At 42.0% G+C, this 23,410-nt stretch overlaps 1 protein-coding gene across 2 annotated transcripts in view; it reads right to left on the minus strand.

The window, feature by feature from the left end:
- Window positions 1-22,231: 22,231 nt before the first annotated feature.
- COL12A1 (collagen type XII alpha 1 chain) overlaps window positions 22,232-23,410 on the minus strand; it is a 180,234-nt gene continuing 179,055 nt past the window's right edge. For both annotated transcript variants that reach the window (XM_060236209.1, XM_060236191.1), the window contains one exon: window positions 22,232-23,268. In XM_060236209.1, the coding sequence (XP_060092192.1) occupies window positions 23,087-23,268 (182 nt within the window). In that variant the 3' untranslated portion in view covers window positions 22,232-23,086. The remainder of the gene's footprint in view (window positions 23,269-23,410) is intronic.

A 23,410-nucleotide genomic window follows, 5' to 3' on the forward strand; every position in this document is an offset into this window, starting at 1 on the left:
GACTTCAACCCAGGGTCAGCAGGGCGGAGGAGGGCAGGTGCACTGAGGAGCACTTGGTAGACATGCTAGCCACCTTCCTCCCTTCCTTTCCTTCTGGTAATGGCTGGTACAGGGCTCTGTATGGGCACTGGCCACATTTTTCCTGTTTTTAAAAAATGGTTGGCAGAGCGCAGGTAGGTAGCCCCGTCTAGGGTACCAAAAAGCCTGACACCAGCCCTGCTTACCATGAAATTCTAAGTGCTACCTAATTGGTGTATACATGATGCCACAAACGAAAAGCTCATGAAATTCACACTGAACGGGGATTAATTGACACAAACTGCACTAAAATGGGAAATTGTCAAGGAATCTGAAAATCACCTTAAAATACAGAAATTGCATTTATTATCTAAAAACAAAGGACAATCCTGCCCAGATGTTTACATTTCTATATAGTTAAATTCCACATAAATGCATATTCTGAACTGTTAGAAATACATATTTTACACTGAGAAGTTACCTTTAAAACATATAGCAACAACATTTAGCCCCTGATACAAAGTGTGTATGTGTCATGTCTCAGGGCTCAGACAGGAGGGAGTCTAAAGCGGGTCAGAAGTCAAAGTTCAAGGAGTCAGTCAGGAGCCAAGTCACCACAGCAAAATCGCAAAGCAGAAGGAGAAGTCAGTGTCCAAAGCCAAAGGGTCAGGGTGCCAAGGAATTCAAACCAGTCAGGAACTGGAATCAGGAAGGAGCATGGATGCAAGCCAGGGAATCGACTTGTTGCTTTCACAAGGTTGCCAAGTCCCGGGCGTGAGTTATATGTGAGCCTCAATCAGCCAGCTCCTTGAGTGGCCGTAGTTCTCCTAATATTCAGGGTTCATAAATCGGAAGCCTTGGCGCGCTGCACGTCTGCGTTCTGCCAGCGTCCGTTGAAGGCGGGTGCGCATTCTTGAGATGGGGGGGAGAGCTTGGAGGAGACTGATTGACAACAGCCAGCATGGGTGCCTGGAATGAGGAGGGTGTGATTGATGGGCCAGCTGCCGGCTCTTCCTGGTCTGTTAACCCTTCCAGCTCCCCCTCCTCAGGGCTCATGGCAATATGCAACAGCCAGCAGGTTATAACTTTGTAAAAGAAGCTAGAATTGTACCTGCCAGCTGTTTCTTGCACAACGAGGCACAGGAAAGGATAAGTGAATATAGTCTGCTCCCCGCTTCCTAAATAGCATGATCCCAAATTCCTTCTTGAGACTATAGTTCTGTAGCTCTGGCTACTGGATTGGGCTCAAGGATCAAATATGCATTTCTCCAAAAGCTAATAATTAGGGCTGAAACAATTGGTAAGCACTTTTTTGGGGGGTCACCCCTGCTAAAATTACCTTTTGGGTCATTTTTGTGTGTGTGTGAGAGAGAGAGAGAGAGAGAGAGAGAGTAGGGTTGCCAAGTCCAATTAAAGAAAAACCTGGGGACTTTGGGGGTGGAGCCAGGAGACTTCGGGGGGTGGAGCCAGGAGACATTGGGGGTGGAGCCAAGAACAAGGATGTGACAAGCATAATTGAACTCCAAGGGAGTTCTGGCCATCACATTTAAAGGGACAGCACACCTTTTAAAATTCCTTTCTTCCATAGGAAATAATGAAGTATAGGGGCACCATCTTTTGGGGCTCATAGAATTGGACCCTCTGGTCCAATCGTTTTGAAACTTGGGGGGTATTTTGGGGAGAGGCACTAGATGTTATACTAAAATTTTGGTGCCTCTACCTCAAAAAATAGCCCCCCCAGAGCCCCCAATACCAACGGATGAATTCCCTATTATTCCCTATGGGAATCGTTCTCCATAGGGAATAATAGAATGCCCAGTAGACATTTCCCTCCCCCCCACACACTTTCTAAAAGGGGGGAGGGCCTCCAAACCAGGGAATCCCCTGCCCCCTCCCTCACACACACACACACTTACCAGATCTTCTTCCGGAGAACTCTTGCTGTGAAAGTGAAAGCAAAAGAAAGGACGGGGCTGTTCTCCCAAGCCCTTCCTGCTCCCTGCCCAGCCTTAAAGCGGCAGACATTTTACAAACGGCTCAGGAGCTCTATAATGAAGCCTACAGGTATGTTCTCCCCCCCCTCCACCCCCCACCCCCCGCTTCTCACTTCTTGAAGACCGGGAGATGAGGCTGCAAACCCAGGGGACTCCCGCCAGAGCGGGAGGGTTGGGAAGCCTAAGAGAGAGAGAGAGAGAGAGAGAGAAAGAGAGAGAGTATTGCATAGGATAAGAGTACTTGCCTAGTCAGAGTGAGCAGGAACAGTTCTCTCACTCTGGATTGGCATTTGAAGAAGCCATTTTGCTCTTTGGGAAAGATAAGCACATGCTTAGCTCTCACCTATGTACATCATTGAAATTTATACATGCTTAATTTTGTCTGGGTTGTCCCCTATATGTTTAAGTCTGGTGCCAAATCTTTCTTAGAGGGCACTGGAAGAGTTACATGTACTAAAATAATGCAATTAAAGTCTTAAAAGAGTTGCCACATGCAGCTCTTCAAAATAATGTGTCCTAGAACCCAGCAAAAATTAAAGAATTTTGAGAGAGAAAAAGGAACCACAAATTAAGTGAAAAAGAAATGAGTGGGGAAAAAAACCCCACAGATGGATGAAAGATGTGAAAATATTAGAAATCCTGCAGGGAAAGAGAGAGAGAGAGAGAGAGAAGGCAGCATGAAATAGGACAGCATTGAAAAAAAGCAACAGCAATGTAAATTTATTAAGACAGCAGAAGGAAGCTGGCAGAAAAACAGGAATAAAGATTTTTTTCAATGGCCATAAAATAAACTGAGATGTAAATGGGTCCAATTTTGTTTTGTTTTGTTTCATTGGCATACCCCCAATAACTGTTATTGGTCACACTCCCTCATTTTAGTCTTGTATGTTTATGAATGTATGAATATTTTATTGAATTATTTTATATACTAGAAATAAGGCCCTTTGTGAGGAAAAATAAAAGGGGCTCTGGCAAGAGACTCTGGGCAAGTGCCCCCTCAACCTTGCTGTCTTCCTATCCACTCACCCAAATGGAGGCTTCCCTCCCCCCAACCTTAGTGTCTTCCCAGTCACCCAAGGCAGTCATTTTCTATAGGGAAATTGATCTGAATTCAGCTTTCCATTTCCTACCCACAGTCTCTAACCAAGAAAAGTACAGTCTTTCTCCACAGTGTGGACCAAAACAGCTTAAATCATTGTCCTCTCTCCCTTTTGAACTGCACAGCAACCCTGTGAGGTAGATTAGGCTGAAAATCTGTGACTGGTCCAAAATCACCTAGTGAGCCTCTGGAAATCACAGTGTGGACAAAAGCAGGAGGGATGTGACCTCAGCAGGCTATAATGACACAGAGTCCATCCTGCAAAGCAGCCATTTTCTTCAGGAGATGTGATCTCTGCCATCTGGAGAGCAGATATAATTCTGAGTGATCTCCAGCCCTTATCTGGAGATTGGCAACAATGGTTTCCCAGGAGGAACCGGTTTGGAAGGTGGAGTGTTTGGTATTGTAACTGTCAGAGCTCCCACCTCTCCACAAATCCCACCCTCTCCAGACTCCATCTACCCCTCAAATCTCCAATATGGAGTTGGCAACCAGATCTTCTTCCTTTTATCTGCCCCTCTGACTTCAGCTTTCCCTCTCCTCTCCCTTCCCTGCAGCCTCTACCTAGGAAAACACAGTTTTTCTCCATAGTGTGAGGGAACCAAAGCAGCTTAGATCATTCTCTTCTTCCCCACTTTAATCTGCTCAATAACCCTATGAGGTAGGTTAGGCTGAAAGTCAGTGACTGGTCCTAAGTCACCCAACAAGCTTCCACAGCAAGAACCTGGATCTGGCAGACCCTATTCCGAAGCCCTTACTCCTATGCCATGCTGGCTGTCATTGGAGGGCTGCAACTGAACAGTAGCAAGCAGCCAGGCCTAGGGTAGCCAACCTCCAGGTAGAGCCTGAAGATCTCCTGGTATCACAACTGAACTCCAGATAACAGATCTCTCTTCCCCTGGATAAAATAGCTATTTTGGAGGGTGGACTCTATGCCATTATATTCAGCTGAGGCCTCAGCCTTCTCCAAACCCTGCCCTCCTCAAATTCCACCACAAAATCTCCAGGAACTTCCCACCAACATGGAACTGGCATCCCTAGTCAAGACTGACCCCAGTGAATTCTCCCTCAAAGGCCTTTAGTGATACCTTTCAGACCAATGTCTCTCTGATAAAGCTGTTGGTCTTAAGCAGGACTTCATTCTCTCTCTCTCTCTTGCTTTCCCTCCCTCCCCCCTCTCTCTGTATGTGGTCTGCTGCCATGAGACAGCATTCCTTCCTATCTCTGGCTGTTTCTCTTCCAGAGGAGGAGAGGGATGGACCCTCAGCCTATCAAGGGAAGACTTTCTCTGGCTCTTTCCCTCCTCCTCCCTCCCTCAGCCAATTAAGAGAAGGCTTTCTTTTCTCTGTGAAGCAGTGGCTCAATCCTTGTCTGTCCTGGGGCTGGATGGTGGGGGTTGCGCTGAGATTGAGTGACAGGCATCTCAGCCAATGGGTGAGTAGGTGAACCATTCTGTCTAGAGAATTATATTATAGGAGAAATAATTTTACACACTGGTGTAATGTTCAAATGTTTTAATGGTTCTATGATCATCACCTAATTGGGTGGGAAGTGGCATTAAATATTTTGAATAAATAATTTATTTTAAATAAATAAACCACCAATGTCATCTTCTTGAACATGCCTCCAGCATGACCATTCCACCTCATTGCTTTGACAGCCCTGCAGATGCTGAAGAATGTATATCTGGAATGAATGGGTTTGCCTACTTACACGGGAAAGTCATTTTCACAGCTGAGAACAAGGCCATGGGTCAGGGTGATTATTCAACAACTACTGGGCCAACAAAACATTAGCAAAATTACAATATTGTAAGAATTAGTGTGCTAAGTGCAGGATCACTTTCCTCTTGCTCAAGAGGATGTTTTACTGGAGGAAAATTTAGCATTAGCATAATAGAATCATAGGATCATATCAAATACCAATATGGCACATGTAATATTAGCTATTTATAGAATCTCAAGAAGAGATTTTGATTATTGATTTTGTGAAACTGATATCCTGCTATTCTGCCAGGTAACTCACAGTTCATTTATGTTGTTTCCCATTTTGCCCTCATGAAAACACTATGAGGTAGGTTAATGGCTTGTTCAAGGCCACCCAATTTGCTTCCTGGCTGAAGAACCATTTGGCCTTTGGAACCTCATAAAGAATACAAGCTTCTAGGTAAGCCACATCTGTATGTCCTTACCTAAATTCAACAGCAGCTATTTAAATCCAATTGTTTGTGTTTTGTTTTACAGAAGGATTTTCTATGGATTCCCTATTGAGCTTTATTATTCCTTCTGACTGCTTTGAAGAGAGCTCAGCAAAATAATATGACTCATATTGCAATGCCTGGAAACGCAGGCAAATATTCATGAAGGGGTTTTTTTTTCACAAGTTTGTCATGGAAGGTGTGGGAGTTGACTTGACTGGAAAGGGGCCAAATGGCGAAGGAGCCCGTCTATTGTTAATACAATCTCCATTGCCTCTGAACCAAGAATTTGAATGCTTGACAAATTATACTAGATAGTCAAGATTAGGTAGGTCTCTGGTGCTGCCTCAAAGATTTTGCAGGAGAATATGACTCAATTTTACGCATCCTGAGGGGACAGCCAATATGCAAAAAGACATTGTGCAGGTTTATCTTTCAAAAGATGTCCTTTTAATGTTTATATGTACCAATAAACCAGGTGAGTGATGAGTGATTGAAATATGAATCACTGTGTTGTAAACTGGGTGATACCTGGCCAGTTTCTTCCTTTCCATTGAGTCATCATTGGCTAGAAATTGCTGCTGTGAATATTGTACAGAGCAGCAGGAAACTAGAGGAAGATCGGCAAAGTTTTATGGACCCCTTGCTCAGCTAAATATAGTTCATAAAAACCATATGACTCCCATCCTCAACACACTGCATTGAATCATTTTCTAGTCTCTAATTAACCTTTCAAAAAGTATACTGAAATATTCCAGTATAGCAACATAACACTGTTTCTCTATGAAGGGCATAACATTTTCAAAACTTCTCAAAAGTGTAGTCTGGGGATAACCAGTTGTTTTGAAATGTCTACCTTTAACTTTTAAAGAGCCATTATTTTATATAGGACCTGTCCTTTAAAAGACAACCATCCTTAAAAATACACTGGTTTTTTTAGAAAAAAATAATGTGTCTTTTATTTCTCTTAAATTTTACAACAGTACATCTTATGGCTTTATAGACTATCTTGAAATAAATAAGCAAAATCTTTCCACGTTTCCTCTTGACATCTGCTTGGAGTACCTGAAACATGTCCACCAGGGCCTTAAGAATGACATAGACATTTAAGCCGAGACAGGATTTCCTGGGAGAGTGATTTTTTTTATTTTGCCTGACCACAACAACCCAAAGTACATATTACATTGAGATCAATTATCACATAAACAAATTCTGGACATATCAATTCAAATATTTTTTACAATCCCATGTCCAGGGCTTCCAGCTTCCTCTCCCAGTTCTGAAGCTTTGTCTCTCTGTCTCTCACTATCCATTGTTTCTATGTCTATCCACTAGAGGGAGGAGGCAACCCTCAAGCAGTGGTGGTGGTGAGGAAAGGTCACAGGTTGGGGCCCTGATTCAAATCGTGTGGGAGGGGCAGCAGGAGCAGCCTCCAGCCTCCCACATGATTTAAAGGTCCTGCCAATCAGCTGATGAATGGGCCTTTTAGGTGGTGCAGGAGGGGTGGTGACTGCTTCTGCACACCCCTCCTGCATGATTTGAATTGGGGGAGGGAGGGGTGGCCCTCAAGCAGTGATGGGGAAGGAAGGCTGTGGGTTGGGGACCCTGAGTTGGGGCCCCTCTCAGGAAGTTGGGGTGGGGCTGTTAAGCCAAATGCCCTCAAAACGAGGTTGGGGAATTAGTTAGGTGGGCACCTGGCTTATTAGCAATTTTTTTACCAATTTATACCAGGCTCAACCATCCAGAAGGTAAATGCTCAATAAAAAGGACTCTAATTTAATAAAACCAATTGTAATTTATTTAGAATAATAGTTCTTTCATACAAGATAAAAATACAAAACAATCACACATTCACACAGGTCTAAGAAATACAGATAGATTGATAGGGGAACATATACGGGTAGACAGACAGGGCGATATTTACCTCTCGCAGACTCCAAGGAAGACTCCGATGGCGACAGTTGAGGGAATGGGGGAAGGGCCTGAAACTGATCAGGAATCGGGGATGTATCTATGCAGCAGAATATGGGTTACTGATAGAAGCACACATGAGTGGAGTTGGGTCAGAGGTTAAATAGGCTCCCTTAGACCCTGAGGGGCTGGGAGGTCTTGGGGAGGAGCAGGGGGAAGCTCTGCGATGACCAAGAAGGCTGGACATGAGCAGAGCCAATGGCGAGTTCCTTGGTAGCTCTTAATTGGATGTCAGCTTTGACCAATGAACTTCACCTTAGTCCGGTGAACCTGGAAATTTCCAAGCTGCAATATTGCCTGAGGCGGCTCCAAGGTATTAGACTGGGGTGAGAATGGGAATGGCTGGATACTAGAGGTTAAATGGGATTATCTGGGAAGGTGACAATAGGGAATCAGATATTGGCCTAGGTATCCCCGGTGTAGACAAAAGAGTTGGTAATGACAGGAGATGTTCTTCCTCTTATTCCATCATCTTCTGGGCAGGAAACATTGTTTAAGGTTTTGCTAGACAATCAGGACCAACAGTGGAGCTGTTAATCCATTCATGGGGCAGATGGGTTGCTTGCAGGCCAAGGGTGACACAGGGTGTGTACGTGATCTTCCCACTAAGAAGGAATGGAGTCCAGCCTGGCAGGGTATGCTTGGATAAGCTTATGCAAAGCTGAAGCAGATGCTGGAGATGAAATCAGGAAAGCACGATGGATCCTGGTGTTGTTAGCCTTAGGTTCATGGAGGCAGGCTGGAAACACGGTGGCCTGGCTTCTCCCACTGCAGCGGCCAAGACTGGGCACACAAGGAGCAGAGTTCTGGCTAACACGCATCCAGAGGTGTGGAATGCAAAGCTGCCACATAAGCCTTAGAAGCTGTGGGCAAAGTCCACTTCTTAGAGCAGATGTGTGAGAGTCAAATCTCCAGGCACCCTGGCAACCATACTGGTGATCACGATGTCCATATGTATGAAAAGTAGGGGGCTTTTCCTCACAGGGCCCCCACAGACACTCCTGTAGCTACAGGCCTGGCCTTGTGCATCACTGGGAGAATAGCCACTTGCCAACTGACTGCCCCTCCCCTTCTTCCTGGTGCTCCTTTTTCAAATAGCATGCCTGGAATGATGGAGGTCTAGTGTGGTACAATGAACTACTACCAACATACTCTCAGCACAGCCAAAGATTGAGCAAAGGATAGAAAAGAAAAAGGTATAACTCAGTTCCACTGTCCCTCCTTCTGTACATACCTGAATGGATGTTAGGATAAGACAAGCACTTTAGCTCAAAAGGATAGTTGTTCTAAAGAACTTCAGGTCCAGCAGACTTCAGGTCAGAGTTCTCTTTGCCTTGATGGAATCAGCATACAAAAGAACCCAGGAGTTTTATATGTCTCCCTTCCCAATGGTCAGGCCAGGCCACATCAAAGAAACGTTTCCTGAAGTCTCAGGAAAGTCTTCCAAATCTCCATTTCCTGCTAGACATCACCTGGAGAGGTGTGGGTGTGAGTGAGGCACTCATATGCCTGTGAGTGAGTGACTTGGCCATCTCATTCTGTCTGCCAGGCCTACTATTTCTATGCATTTCTAAAGGCTCGGTGAGTGACGTTGGGGAGCAGTTGATTCCCTTCTCATAACTATTCCACAAGAGAAAGAAAAACTTCTAAAAATTCAAGGAGAAGGTTTTGCTCAGTTCAGACCGCCAAAGAAAAATGCATTACACAGCAATAAATCAGGTTGAATTTTACTCATTTATGTGCCAAAAGAGTGCCTCTTGTTCACAGAATCAATAAACTCTCGCTGCCTCTTGATAGTTCACAACACTATTGGTGAGTTGGCACTTGGCATTAGTCTGGGGTGAATTGAACTGCAGAACTCCTCAAAAGCCCTGTTTCTAAAACAACCTGCCTGACTGTACTGCTTCCCACTCTTGGGATTTCTCACACATTATGAGTTTCTTATCAAAACTTGGGACTCCCCACTAGGCCTGTAGGTTGCAGGGGCACATGAGGTGACATCCCCTCCCAATTCTTCCCTGTCCTTGCTCCTGGGTCTGCTCCTGTCCTTGTTAACCATGGTGCTCAAAAGAAGTCTTCAGCAAGCAGGCAGGGCAGCGGGTGAGTTTTGAAGCTCTTTGTGCTTCAGGGACAGGCTGGATGGAAGAAGGAGTGGAAGAAATCAGAGTCCCAAAAAGCCCCTGCACCCTCCCATTGGCCATTCAGCCAAGGGAAGAGGCTGGCTGACTGGGCTTGATGCAATGGAAGGCCATGCAAAAGCCAATGAAGAGGTTCCCGGTAAGTCCAGCTGCTTCATTTGGCAGCCCAGCAGTGATTTCAAACCTGAAGCTGTGGATGTGATGGGCATCATTGCCACTCAACCAAGTGATGTCACCGCATTGGGGACACATGCACCGCACACCTGCTGAAAAATTTCTGGCTACAGGGCTGCTCCGCCATGCATTACAAATTTTAACAGGCACAGTATATCTAAGGAACAGCTCTATTTTTTTCTTGATTGGATTTGAATGTTACATAACTACATTCCATCCTGTACTTCTTGCATTTTGTGGGTCTTTGACCCTGTTGTTCATTTTCTCCATGTCCCTTTATAAAATGGATGCATAGTGTATCTGAAAAACTGAGCTGCAGTCCATGGAGGTTTATGTTGGAGAAACATTTTGTTAACATTTACAATGCCTCAAGATTCTTTTCTCAGACTTGGTTATTCTAGGCAGGGGTGTCGAACTCATTCATTATGAGGGCTGGATCTGACGAGAATGAGGCCTTGTTGGGCCAGGCCAAATGCGTCATAAAATGCAATGCCAGGTAGCAGAGATATAAACTTTATAAAGGACAAAGACAAAAACAAAGTTTTTTTTTAAAGTTTTGAATAAAACATGCTTAGTCTTAAAAGTGCTCTCTTTGTATCGCTCTCATTTGATCCAGGGAACAGAGCAAAGGAAGCTCTGGCTCTTTCCTTCCTTCCCCAGGGGACCAGAAGGGGGAGAAACTCAGCCAATAGAAGGAAAAGAGATTTGATTCAGTAGCTTTGCTGTGCGATTGAGAGCTTGGCAAAGCAATCTATTCCTTCCCCCTTCCTCGCTGCAGGAGGAGCCTCAGCCAATGGAGAAAATAGAGGCTTTGCTCTGTAGCTCCTGTGCGATTGAGCAAACCTGGCAAAGCAAGCTGTGATGTAGAAGGAAGCAACAGAAAGGGAGAAGGAAGCAGGTGACAATCAGTTGCTTGGGGGGCTGATAGGAGCCCTCCGAGGGTCTGATTCGGCTCCCAGGCTGCATGTTTGACCCAAGAAGGCTTTTGTTGAGTTCCACTGATAGACAAATCAAATCTTTTCAGGCAAATCTGCTTCTCTGACTTGAATCTTATACTTAATTAGCAGATGGAGAATTTGTAATAAACGTGTTACGTTTTAACTTGTATGTATAAACATTGAGTTTATGGTAACTGTTCTTTAAAAACTTGTTGTTAGATGCCCTGAGGCTTTGGGAAGGATGGGATAAAAGATTTTGAATAAATAAAACAGTTCATGAGGAATGCTTTGAGCATCTAGAAAAAGCATTAGATAAATATAGGGCATAGTTTATGGAGAAACAGAACTACACAGAGAATACAGTGACGGAGTTTAGAGGAGAGACACCCAGATCCAAATCTGTACTCAGCTTTGAAATTCACTGGGGAAGCTACTATCATTCTGTGAAACCTACTTCATGGGGCCATTGTCAGGATTAAGGAATGCCTTAGAGAAGGGTGAGATACAGATGAGCCAAGGAATAAATAAAGAAGGACTAGGGATCTAAAAAGTTCATTCTATACTGATATTGAGCTGATCACTGATGATAAAATGTTAATTTGGTTTATAGTGTATCAGTGGCAGCAAACAATTGTTCTTACATTGCATACAGTTTAGAAATAGGAAGGGTTTGGGGTTTTTTTACTGCCCTAAAGTTGTACTTCCTTTTTGAATACTCTTGTGAGAACCTGGAAAATCATTTAAGACTCCTGCCAGTCCCAAATCACAACATTTTGGTGGTTTTAGAGGCAGGAGAATGCTCTTATTGTCCTGCCTACATGTAACATTTTAGATTACAGGGCTATTTTTTTGTGTTATCCTTTGAGTAGAAAATATGAAGGAGTGAGGCAGGCTTCAAAGGTGGAAAGAACAGAACGATTTAGCTTAGCTTCAAAGCGAGATGGTGAATACATGAGTAATCACATTCGATTAAAAGAGAGACACCACCCCTCACCACATCACACACCTGGTGAGTCACCACAGTGGAACAGAAGTCTCTCTTCAGAAGCCTTCTTTATTTAAGGCAGCACCACAAACACAGCCAAGATAGAGATCTTTGCAGGCTGACTTTTTTTTTTCTGGGGGGGGGGGGAGGTGCAAGCAACATATTGTGCCACTTGGTGTTTAAAAGCATTTCCAGTTGCATATGAATAATATTGTCTTTAACCTTACTCTCAGAGATACAAACAGCTATCTGAATCTCAGATTCATTTTCCATTTGCAATTACTCAATGTTATGTTCTAGCAATTAAGATGAGACAATTTTTAATCTTTAAATTAATTCCAAGGTAATCAAGTACAATCTCCAGACGTACAAGAAAGGACATATAAATCAATTCTCAGGTAATCCAATTAAAGTCTAAGATAGTCAAATTACCATCTCCAGATGGACAAGAAAGTACAAATAAATTAATTCTGAGGTGATTAAATTAATTCTAAGGTAATCATATACACTTTCCAGATATGTAAGAAGGTACGTATATACCAGGCATGGTATGACATGTATATGAAGATCTGCTTTCATTTCATGAGAGGTCAATAGAGGTCTATTTCTAAGAAGATAAGAAAAATAATACTGGATCAGACAAATAGTCCATCTAGTCTATCATTTCATTTCCCACAATTGCCAGTCAGCAGCCCACAAACAAAAATATCATTTTATATAGAAAAAGTTTATACTAGAAAAGAGGTTATTAGAATAGCTGATGCAGCTTTTCAGCACCATTCCCAGCACAAATGAGAATGTGCAAGGTTGCAGTTTGCATTTCATTCATGCAAGGAGATGCACAGTATATTTAGCAAGTGAAAAGTTATTCTGTTGAGTTTTGAGTCTCTGAGTTTGTTCAAGGTGTGTAAGTTTTCTTTTCCTGTTGCTTTTTTATTGTATTAACTTATTAATATTTAAAGGAAAGGAAGGAAAGGTCCCCTGTGCAAGCACCAGTCATTTCCGACACTGGGGTGATGTTGCTTTCACGTTTTCATGGCAGACTTTTTGCGGGGTGGTTTGCCATTGCCTTCCCCAGTCATCTACACTTTCCCCTCAGCAAGCTGGGTACTCATTTTACCGACCTCGGAAGGATGGAAGGCTGAGTCAACCTCGAGCCGGCTACCTGAAAATACAGCTACTGCTGGGGATTGAACTCAGGTCGTGAGCAGAGTTTAGGACTGCAGTACTGCAGCTTTAACACTGTGCCAAGTGGCTCTTTTTAAAATAAAATGATACGTTAAAAACAAGTGTTTTTTCTGTATATATTTTTATTGTACACCACCTAAAGAATGTATTCTTATTTTTAAAAATTAAGAAAACTTACAGGCAGATAAAATGAAAATAAATTAAACCTCACATATGAAATATTATTTGGAAGGAGACTTGACTGCAGATTTCATACACCACATAAATAAACTCCAGAGAATGAACAGGTTCCCTTCAATAAAAGTGATTAGAAGAACCATACAGCCAAAGTTAAGGTATTTGAGTTCCATACTTTTTTATGTGTGCAATTTAAGCAATTGCTAATATCAGTGGGACTAAAATAGTTAACTTTGCCTATATAATGCCCTTTAAAAATCTGCTGCCAATAGTGTGCATTGACATGTAAATAGTGGTTCATAATAAATGAGGGAGCATCCATAGCCAGCAGCAGTGAGCCTCGGAAACCCAGTTCAAGGAGACAACACTAGCGGAAGGGCTTGGCCTTGTGATATCTGCTGTGTGAAACATGATGATGAATTGGATGGACCACTGGTTTGATCCTGCAGGACTTTTATCATGTTCTTAAGCAGTAATAGCAACTACCTCTTATGTGTCTTCCCTTTCCATACCTTTACTCTTCTTAACACAGATAAGGAACATGCTAAATGACCAGAACACACAAGCAGAAGGCCAGACTTCAGCATACCTGCAATGTTTCTTCAGGGTGGGCTGCATTCATGAAGCCCCAGCCCTTTCCTAACACTGGGGGAACTGATTGAAGCCAACATATCCCTTTAGCATTCTGCAAATTATCTACTGGGTGAGAACTGCAAGTGCTGGCAGATGTCTGGATGGGGGCCAAGTAGTTTTGGCAAGGAAGACAACAGATAATCTTCTTATTTAGATGTGATTTGATTTGTCTTGAACTATTCCTCCTCTACCACCACTAGCCTCTCCTTGGGTTTTTTACACTTTTTACAAAGGAATGATGAGATGACCAACTAGCAGTTGAGTTCTCTGTCTAAATAAATAGGAAGGAGCAGGGTGTCAGAGATGGTCAGTGTCCAGAGGGACGGGATCAGATTTTAATGCACCGGGGGAAAAAAGAATGACTAGGGGTGCAGTCACACCTACCATTAAAAGTGGGTGTATAGCACTCAAATCTGAACTGCTGAATATTGAATCGATGCAGGGCAGTTCAGATGAGCATCCAAGAATGCGATTCATTCTGTTGTGCGCAATCAGACATCCAATACTATCATGCTCCTTTCTTGGAGCATGCATAATCAGATGGTGATTTCTGGGAGGGGAGGGGGTCCATTGAACATGAGCCCAACTGTTTGGAGCTGGAAAATCAAAACTTTCTTCAGAGGCAGGGGGGAAGGGCGAAAGTTTCCAGAATTAACATTGCCGATCCAAACCACGGAACTGCCAGGAATTATTTTCCTAGACATTGGCAGTGACAATGATATCTTGAAATCCTCCACATTGAAAAAAAATATTTTTTTCCTGTTCTGAATAGTGGGATAATGTCCCCCCCCCCCCCTCCGATCCTGTGTTGATTGGAGAAGCAGAAGTATCACCTCAGATTCCCGGATGATCTGGCAATGCGCATGTCTGCTGGGGCTTTCTTTAAAAAAAAGGTGAGAGGCAGTATCGCGCATGAGCTGTCCAAACAACAAAAAGCCGACCGTGTGCCGCTGTTTTGAAAAAGGGCCGGACTTTATGTACTGTCAAATTAATGCGCCATTCATGCGTAGCAAGCCTGGATGAACCCGGATGACGATCGATTGCCAGATGTGGCTGTCTGAACGAACACATTTAATCTGTCAGCCAAACGGAGCTGTGTCGTCACTAATGGTACATGTGACCGCACCCTAGCTTGCATCCCACCCACCCCAAACACAAGTTGAAGCAGCTTCTGTCTTAATTGCTGTAGATATGAACCAGCCCTATAATCAAGGTATGGAAATGCCCTGATTAGCTTGCTACTGCTCACATTACACAGGAAACTCATCCTCCTAAAGCCCCAGGGAACATTTGTCAATCAAAATTGAAGCTTAGTGCAACACCACACATCCTATGTACATCTTGCGTGTCTTTACAGTTAAATATCAATAGTTTAAACAGGGGTCTCCAACCCTGGGCCATGAACTGGAACCAGTCCATGGCCTGTTAGCAGCTGCACAGGCATGGTGCTCTCTGCTTGCCAGGTCGCTGAAAGTGACGGGATGGCTTGTCAGCATGTGCTCTCCTCCAAGCCTGGCTTCCCAGCCAGGCTCAAAGGAAAGCAGCCTCACTCTGAGGTTGCCTCCCCTTGCTAGACAGAGGCACCACATCACCCCTTACACCTGCCTGGGATCTGGGCAGACAAAAGAGGCAGTGCAGCCTCGCACCAAAGCTGCTTCCCCTTTCAGGGGAAGTGGCAGAAGCAGTCCCAGTCTCCCCCATTTAAAGCTTCCCATGGGGGTGAAAGGATGGAGGCATGGGCAGGGGGCAGCCTGGTATGGCAAGAACCCCAGTGCTGCCCACCCCACCCAGTCTGTGAAAAAATTGTCTTCCACAAAACTGGTCCCTGGTGCCGAAAAGGTTGGGAACCACTGGTTTCTTACTTATTTATTTAGTCGATGCATAGTTCGCCCCTCCCCATAATGAGCTCAAAGAAGAACAAAGTCAGTATTAAGAAAATATGGCCTTTGGGAAACTATTTTTGAAAACTGAGTTTCATGCTTATGAGCAAAGAAAAAAAAATTAGGTATGTAAGAGACATTAAGACTAGCTTCACCAAGTAACAGAATCAATTCTTTCGCTTCCAACATTTAACAGAAAGTGTGCTGAACTTCAAGCGAGAAATAAGTTGCCAGATTTCTTCCTTTATCATATGAAATGTGTGTGTGTGTGTGTGTGTGTGTAGATAGATCCAGGTGGGCAGTCGTGTTGGTCTGAAGCAGTAGAACAAAGCAGAGTCAAGTACCCCCTTTAAGACCAACAAAGTTTTATTCAGAATATAAGCTTTTGTGTGCTCTAAGCACACTTCATCGGACAGTGTGTGTGTTGAAGATGTTCCTTTCATAAGGTTGCTTCTTTCTTTATTGCTCTTGTGCTTTCAATGATAGTCTAATACACAGAAATATAGGAGATGAAGCTTTTTGTGGCATGGAAATGAGGGCCGCCAACACCCTCGAGACAGAAAAAATGTCCTGCCTCTTTAACAGAAGTTCATTGAGATGTTATTCAACTGGTGATTGTCTTTACCTCTGTGCCACAGAAAAGTTTCAGCTGCAAAATTTCCACACCTTAAACTTCTGTTAAAGCAGGTCAGTTAGAAAAGGTCAGTTAGAAAAACAACAACATGCAGACAGATCTCATGCTGTTTCCTATTGTGCTTTTATTTTTCCAGTTCTGTGGGAAGATTAAATGACTTCATTTAATGGTAGGTGGTCAACTCTCCATGGTACTACCCAACCACATTTAAGTGCAATGATTCATCATTTTCCTCAGAACATGCCATGCAGTCAGCTGAGAGGAACTTGAACGCCACCATGTTTCACCTAAAGTGAATTTTTGAGATGAAATTGGAAGCTGAAGAGAAACATCTGAGGAACTTGAGAGATGTAACAAGAATTCTGATACCTCAAGGAAAATTTCAGTTCTACACATCCTTAAGAGAAGATCTAGTACCATGAAATTAAATCCTACAAGGATTTGTAACTGTATTGAATATCCCCCACTTCTATCACTGTCCACCAGCAAGTGTAGACTTTTTTGTTTTGCCTTGGCATTCCCTCAGAGACCCCTCCTTCCTGGCCTATGGAGGTGCTGCCTCTGCATTTTTACATCTGTATTTTAGGGTGTTTTTATTTTAATTGGGTTTGTTATCTATTTTTAATGTTCTGCTTTTAATTAATATATTATTTGGTGACCTTAACTGGACAAAAAAGGCAAGCTATAAATTTTGAAAATAAATAAATAATGAAAAGTACAACCAGGTTAGAGCTCCTGTACCTATAAATTGCATGATTGGGATGGATAAGTCAAAGTTACACAACTGTTTTTAAAGATAATGGCAGTATTTACAACAGTTGAACAGAGAGCAAATTAGTATGTTTTTCTCCAGTAATGAAAGGACATTATTTGGTACTGTCAGAGCCCAGGGCTCCCTACCCGGAAGGGAGAAGGAGTGGACTATAGGCACAAGTCTAAAGAAGGCTTTTGCAGAAAGGAAGGTGCCAGGCCTTCTGCAGTGTCAGGAGCAGACACACCTGCCCTGGCTTAACCCTAGAGGAAGGGTGCAGAAGGACCAGATGAGGAAAGTGGCCCTAGCAGTATGATGTAAACAAGTGAAGGTGAACAAGTGCAAGCTGGCTGAGTCACAGCGTTGTGATTGACACCTGCAGTTGGCAGTGTAAATGAATCCAGCCATTGAAGTATCTGTTTCACTGTTCTGTTTGACAATATGGGAAATGATGGCTCCACCGCAGGAGATGCAGCCCCTGGTCCTAGGGACTTTACAGGTCCACTGAGTCCAGTTCACACCATCAAATTCCACATGTATCCAAGCTGATATGGCTCTACAATTGTGTAGACAAATGTAAACAGAACAGGACTGCCGCAGGAAATACCTGGTGGTCATTTCCATACTCACAGGCTGTCCACACGAATATGCTAAACAGTCATTCTGTTATTTCACATTATTTCAGGCATTCGTGCGGCTAAGGAGGCCCTGTGGCTATGAACACAGATGGGAAACTGGGGCCCCTGCATCTCTAGGAGAGTATTTGCAATATCAGCAGGATAACGATGAAAAGAGCAAAAGTAATATTGACAGGTGATGAGGGAAATCAACAAAACCAGCAGTTTGGAATTAAGGAATGCAACATGAATCCACATGCCAAGATGCATCTGAAGAAGAGGGGTGAATGAGTTGTTATGTAGAAAGGTATTGACAAAGGGTGGGGCATAAGAGAAATATGTACTTTCCTCATCTGCAATTCACTTACACTTTAGTGTCAACAGCTGGAAGATCTGCAGTTTATTTATTTAATCAGATTTGTATCCTGCCCTCCCCTTATGTGCTGTGTGGTGACCAACTGCTATCAAACACTGTATAAGTTCGGCATCTTTACTATCAGTCAGCAGTAACCATATGTTCAGCAGGATGACAGGGCAGTGAGATTCTCATCTGTAATAGCATATGCACTGCTTACCTACCCCTGTATACAAAGATCAGGATCAAAATCAAGGGTTCTCTGTTCTGAATTCTGGAAGCCCGCTCCCTTTTCCTATGTGCAGGATGCTTCCTTATGTGAATACAGGGCCCTCCAGAAGGGTGATCTATGTGTGGAAGTGTGTTTTTATAAACGGGCTGTGTTTGGTGTGATAGAAAAATGCTTACTACAAAAGTAGCAAACACATTTATCTGCACCACTGTGATTTTCCTTGGCTTATTAACTGTACAACTGTACCCATCAGGCCAAATACAACTCACTGCTCTGTATATCAGCCTTTGGGGACTTAATAAACTTCCTCATTTCATTGCTTGCATGGAAGTATAAAAGCAAGTGAATGCTTAAATAGAGAGCTGGTGGGTTGCATTCAGTCAAGTCACAAGTTGTGCAGGTATGAACTATATCCAGACATTTTAATGTGCAATAAATGTATACAAACCATCTTTATTAATGTTTGAATACCAAAAATGATACTTTTTTGCCACATACTTCAGAATCAAGGATGAAAATATAAGAAGATAAAATTCCAGATGGGTAGCTCTATTAACCTACAGCAGCAGAATAAAACCAGAGTTTGGTGTTATCTTAAAGGCAAAAACATGTTTCATGTGCACTGCATTTATGGGTAATGGGAACTTCATTCTTTTAATCACAATAGCTTTCATGAATCAGAGCTCACTATACCAGATGCACTGAAGTTTACATAAGTAACTACGGTATATATAAATATAAGTAATCAGACTGCAACTAGATTCCTTTTGTAATGGAAATATGTTTTAAAACATCTTATGTTCCTTCACAAGTATTTCCTGTCCATTTGAAGCTTCCTTTATTGCTATAAGAGAATCAATGTCTTTGTATAGCAGTATGTCTTTTAATCAATTTGATAGACAACATGCTATGATACAAGAACTATTCCACTTATTTTGTAATTTTTTTGTAATAAATAGCAATTACTATCAGTTTATTGATACACAGATGGCTTTTTAAAAAAAATTACAAAAACTTGAATCTTGTGAGTCCATTCCACTAATAGCATAACCCAGGGAAACAGAACTGAGAGTTTAGATTTGGAAGGCTTTAAATGTTTCTCAAATGTGTGTTTCTACTATATTGAAGGATTGGTTTCTTTGCCCACAGGTAAAATGTGATTTGGCTTGAAAATCTCAGGTGTAACTCTGGGTTTTAATCATTGAAAGATGGAACATGTGCTGTGGAATGAAGATATAAACAAAGTAAATGGTATTGGGTGAAAAAACATGAAAAACTTCAGACTAGCACAAGATCTAGTGGTTCTTCTAACCAAATGAAAAAAGTGATAAAAAAGTAACCACTGTAGCTCAGTTTACAGCTGTAAATGATAGTTTCAGCTATCATTTGGGTGGACAAAACTGCTTATGCTAATGCTTCATACAGATTCCATGGACTGAAGTAATTGTGCACACACATGCTCTGCATCGCTACAGTACAAGCCATGACAGATCTCAGCAGGGCTTTTTAGAGCAGGAATGCAGTTCCGGCTGGCTTGGCATCAGAGGGTTTGGCCTAATAAGAAATGAGTTCCTGCTGGGCTTTTTCTACAAAAAAAACTCTCTGTGGAACAACGGTGATTTCAGGGGTGTAGCCTAATATACAAATGGGCTTTTTCTACATTACACACTAAGATATGAGAAAGTACATGAATTATCCACAATGTAATCAGGGTATAGCAAGGATCTGACAGTAAGTCACAAAGTACATTGAAAGAACAGAGGTAAGGTGGACTCTCAGTTGATTTATGTTTACAGTTGCAATGTGGAGTGTGGTGCAGAAAGTTATTCATATATTGATGACAAAATGTGACATAGCATAACAGTCTGATCCACAAGTCCATTCGAGGAAAACTTTAAAAACATTATTTGCCCTTCATCCATCTGTATTATTCCAGTTCATCTCTGCACATCCTTATTTATCATTCTTCAGAATACAAGGTTTTTAGTTAAGTGATTTATGTACCAATGAGCACAATATACCATGTGTAGTTTTGTAAACTGAATGCTAAGTGCTAGAAACATTCTGTCAGCATGCTGTAGCAGTTAAGTGCAGTAGACACTAATCTGGAGAACTGGATTTGATTCCCCACTCCTCCACATAAAGCCTTGGGCCAGTCAGTTTTCTCAGAACTCTCTTAGCCTCACCTGTCACACAAAGTGCCTGTTGTGGGGAGAGGAAGGGAAGGTGGTTGTAAGACACATTGGGTAGAGAAAAGTGCAGTATAAAAACCAATTCTTCCTGTTTGATTTCAGGACTGTGAGAATTTAAACTGCTGTATTCACACTTAAAATTAAATGCATGTAAAGTGCAGAGCTGCCCATATGAGTTTAGGACACAGCTTTAATGCATGTGTCCATATGAGAAGGTACCGGGGTCATTTTGTAGAAAAAGAGGTGCCAGAGCTCATTAGCACAACTCATTTTCATAACACACTTGCATATGCCATTCCCCCCTGACATCACCAGAAGGTGTACTAAATTATATCAGCACAGCATTCACCTTACAATGCTTCTTGAATTATAATTGTCATAATAAAACCTTACTCCCACCATACTTTCTCCTATGTGGCCACAGTGGCATGATGAAGATTTCCATCTGTCTGGTTTATGTTTTAGTCATTTCCCCTTTTTTTGTTCACAGAACATCCTTTGCATCTCCTCTTTTCTTCTGCAGACCGCCCCCCAAAATGCAACCCACAAATCTGCTTCTGAGGGTTGGAAGCCCCTTGGTAATAGTGCAAGATGTAATGCAGAGGGCAACAGAATATAATGGAAGAATTGATGTGCCTTCTGCTCACTCAATAGCATTTGAGGAGCCAGCTCCATTAAACTTAAAGAGTCCTATACCTAAGTGGGGAAACCAACATAAGCCAAATACTTCTGGAAAATTTTCTAGCTAAAGTTCTTCCTAGCATCATGGTCAACAGCCATCTTACATGGTTTTTCAGTCTCTTTGTAAAGCCATCTAAATCTATTAATCAGCAAAATGGTTTGTGATGACAAATTCCATAAATTAATTATGTGTTGAATGAAAACAAGTGTGCTAGAGAGAGCCAGTTTGATGTAGTGATTAAGTGTGTGGACTGTTATCTGGGAGAACCGGGTTTGATTCCCCACTCCTCCACTTGCACCTGCTGGAATGGCCTTGGGTCAGCCATAGCTCTCATAGAAGTTGTCCTTGAAAGGGAAGCTTTCTGTGAGAGTCCTCTCAGCCCCACCCACCTCATAGGGTGATTGTTGAGGGAGAAGAAGATAAAGAAGATTGTAAGCCACTCTGAAACTGTGATTCAGAGAGTAGTGCAGGGTATAAATCTGCAGTCTTCTTCTATATTGTTTTAAGAGGCAACCTGTCATTTATGAATATGCCTAAATTTAGATAACTGCCCCAGAGTCAATATTCCCTCTAAGCTTAGTTATCATGAGCTAGCTCACAGATTTTTAGCCTCCAGCTCACACGTTTTTGTCTTAGCTCAGGAAAGATGACCCCAGAGCACAATAATGCAAGCAGTAGCTCACAACTTTTAATGCCAGTAGCTCACTTTAATACCAGTAGCTCACAACGTAGAATTTTTGCTCACAAGACTCTGCAGCTTAGAGGGAACATTGCCCAGAGTCCAGTTGCACTTACATGTAATAAAATGCCAATCAGGGAAAAATATGTTCCAGATGGGATGGTTTTAAGTGGAGGAGCTGCACTTTCCAGGCCAATCTCTTTCCCAGTGCACCTTCTTCCTTGGCCCCAAGTTATTCCACATGGGATTTTTTAGAAAGACCAGTATTTGGTTAAGCCTGGATCTAAAGCTGAGAACTTTAAACATGAGAACTGTTTTCACAGCACAGAGGCTAGAAGTACACAGCTTTAAAATTGCCTAGTGGAAGGCACTATCTTAATTCTAAATTATTATAGAGTTCTAAAATAATCTTAGTTCTATCATTCCGTCAATTCTATAATTATTGGGGGTTCTGTATAGTAGGGACACACAAAATTATAATTTTAGATAATGGAAACTACAGTTTGAAATGTAATGCTGAGTCTCAACCACTAACAATCTAGTTTTCATAGTTCAACTTTCATAACTGTCATGCAGTGCAAGTTTTTAAAAAATTCTTCTGAATGCAGTGTGATAATTCTGTAGATTTGTTTATTTTCCATTACAATAAACCCTCTGAAATCTGGAAGCTTCCCTGCAATAATACTCACAAACGATATAAATTTTCAGTAGTTTTATTGAAAAATGCCTCTTTTGTTTCAGAAATAAATAATATAAGGCAGTGAAATTCACAATTTGCAGTTAAAATATAAAAGCAGCAATTCTATATCCATAGTCTTGCAAACAATTTCCAACTGCTTTATTTTTGATAACTAAGAAACATTATATTCTGGGGGCAAATCATACTAAATATACAACACAAACATGCAATTCCATCTCTGCAGGATTGACTGCAATTTGGCATAAATGTCTCTAAAACAAGGAAATTTTAAGGCATTAATTTGCTTTTTAAGAAAACTGTATCCATTTGATACAACGATGTAAGGCAGCCACTTTAAGGTTTGTGGTTGTTAAATGGGATGTATAAGAGCATTATATGCCCTGCAGGATATAAGCTAAGATAGAAGAAATGAGACTTTTGAAAAAAAGTTTCTTGTTTTACTAGATGATGCAGATTTATAATGTGACTGAACTGTATCTGATGAGGAGGAAAAGTCTAAAGCAAGCTCCATTGCGAAGCACCCAGCCTTCAGACCATCAGTAGCTGTGAAGGATGTTTCTTTTTTTAAAAAAAAAATTCCTTGAAGAGAATGCAGCTCTGTGATAAATCTGAATGCACTTTATTTAAATTCTATGCAGCCGCTGTAAGCTAAGGTATTTTACAAGCACTTGAAGAGCAAGAACGAAAACTATAACACTTTCATTGCTATTCCCACATAAGCTTGATACTCTCATAAGAAGCAAATCCATATTTGCTTAGTTGCCCGGCACACTCACTCTGTATCTATATATGCGAGAATAGCAAAAACAAAAACAAACAACCAAGTGGGAATGGAATGAAAAAGTCGTGTGATTATGGTTTTGTTTTTGCTTTTCTTGACAACGATCTTCTCCAGCGCATATGTTCAGGGTATCCAGGTGAATGCATGTCAGCTCCATAGTCCTCATATTCGTCATCTCTTCTCTCAGATTCCACTGGGACTACATAGGGTTCACTCTCAGGCTGATAGGGTCCAGTTTCAGGTGCATACGACTCTGGTTGAAAATAGTTGTCCGATTGAACATTACAGTTATCACATATCCTTGAATCCAGATGGTTAATTTTTTAAAAAAAAAAATAGTAATGCTGGAGCGGGTGGGAATTTTTATGGATATACTTGGAAGGAAGTTTGATAAA

This window comes from Heteronotia binoei, chromosome 1 (genome assembly GCF_032191835.1).
Source record: "Heteronotia binoei isolate CCM8104 ecotype False Entrance Well chromosome 1, APGP_CSIRO_Hbin_v1, whole genome shotgun sequence".
NCBI classification, from domain to species: Eukaryota; Metazoa; Chordata; class Lepidosauria; order Squamata; family Gekkonidae; genus Heteronotia; species Heteronotia binoei.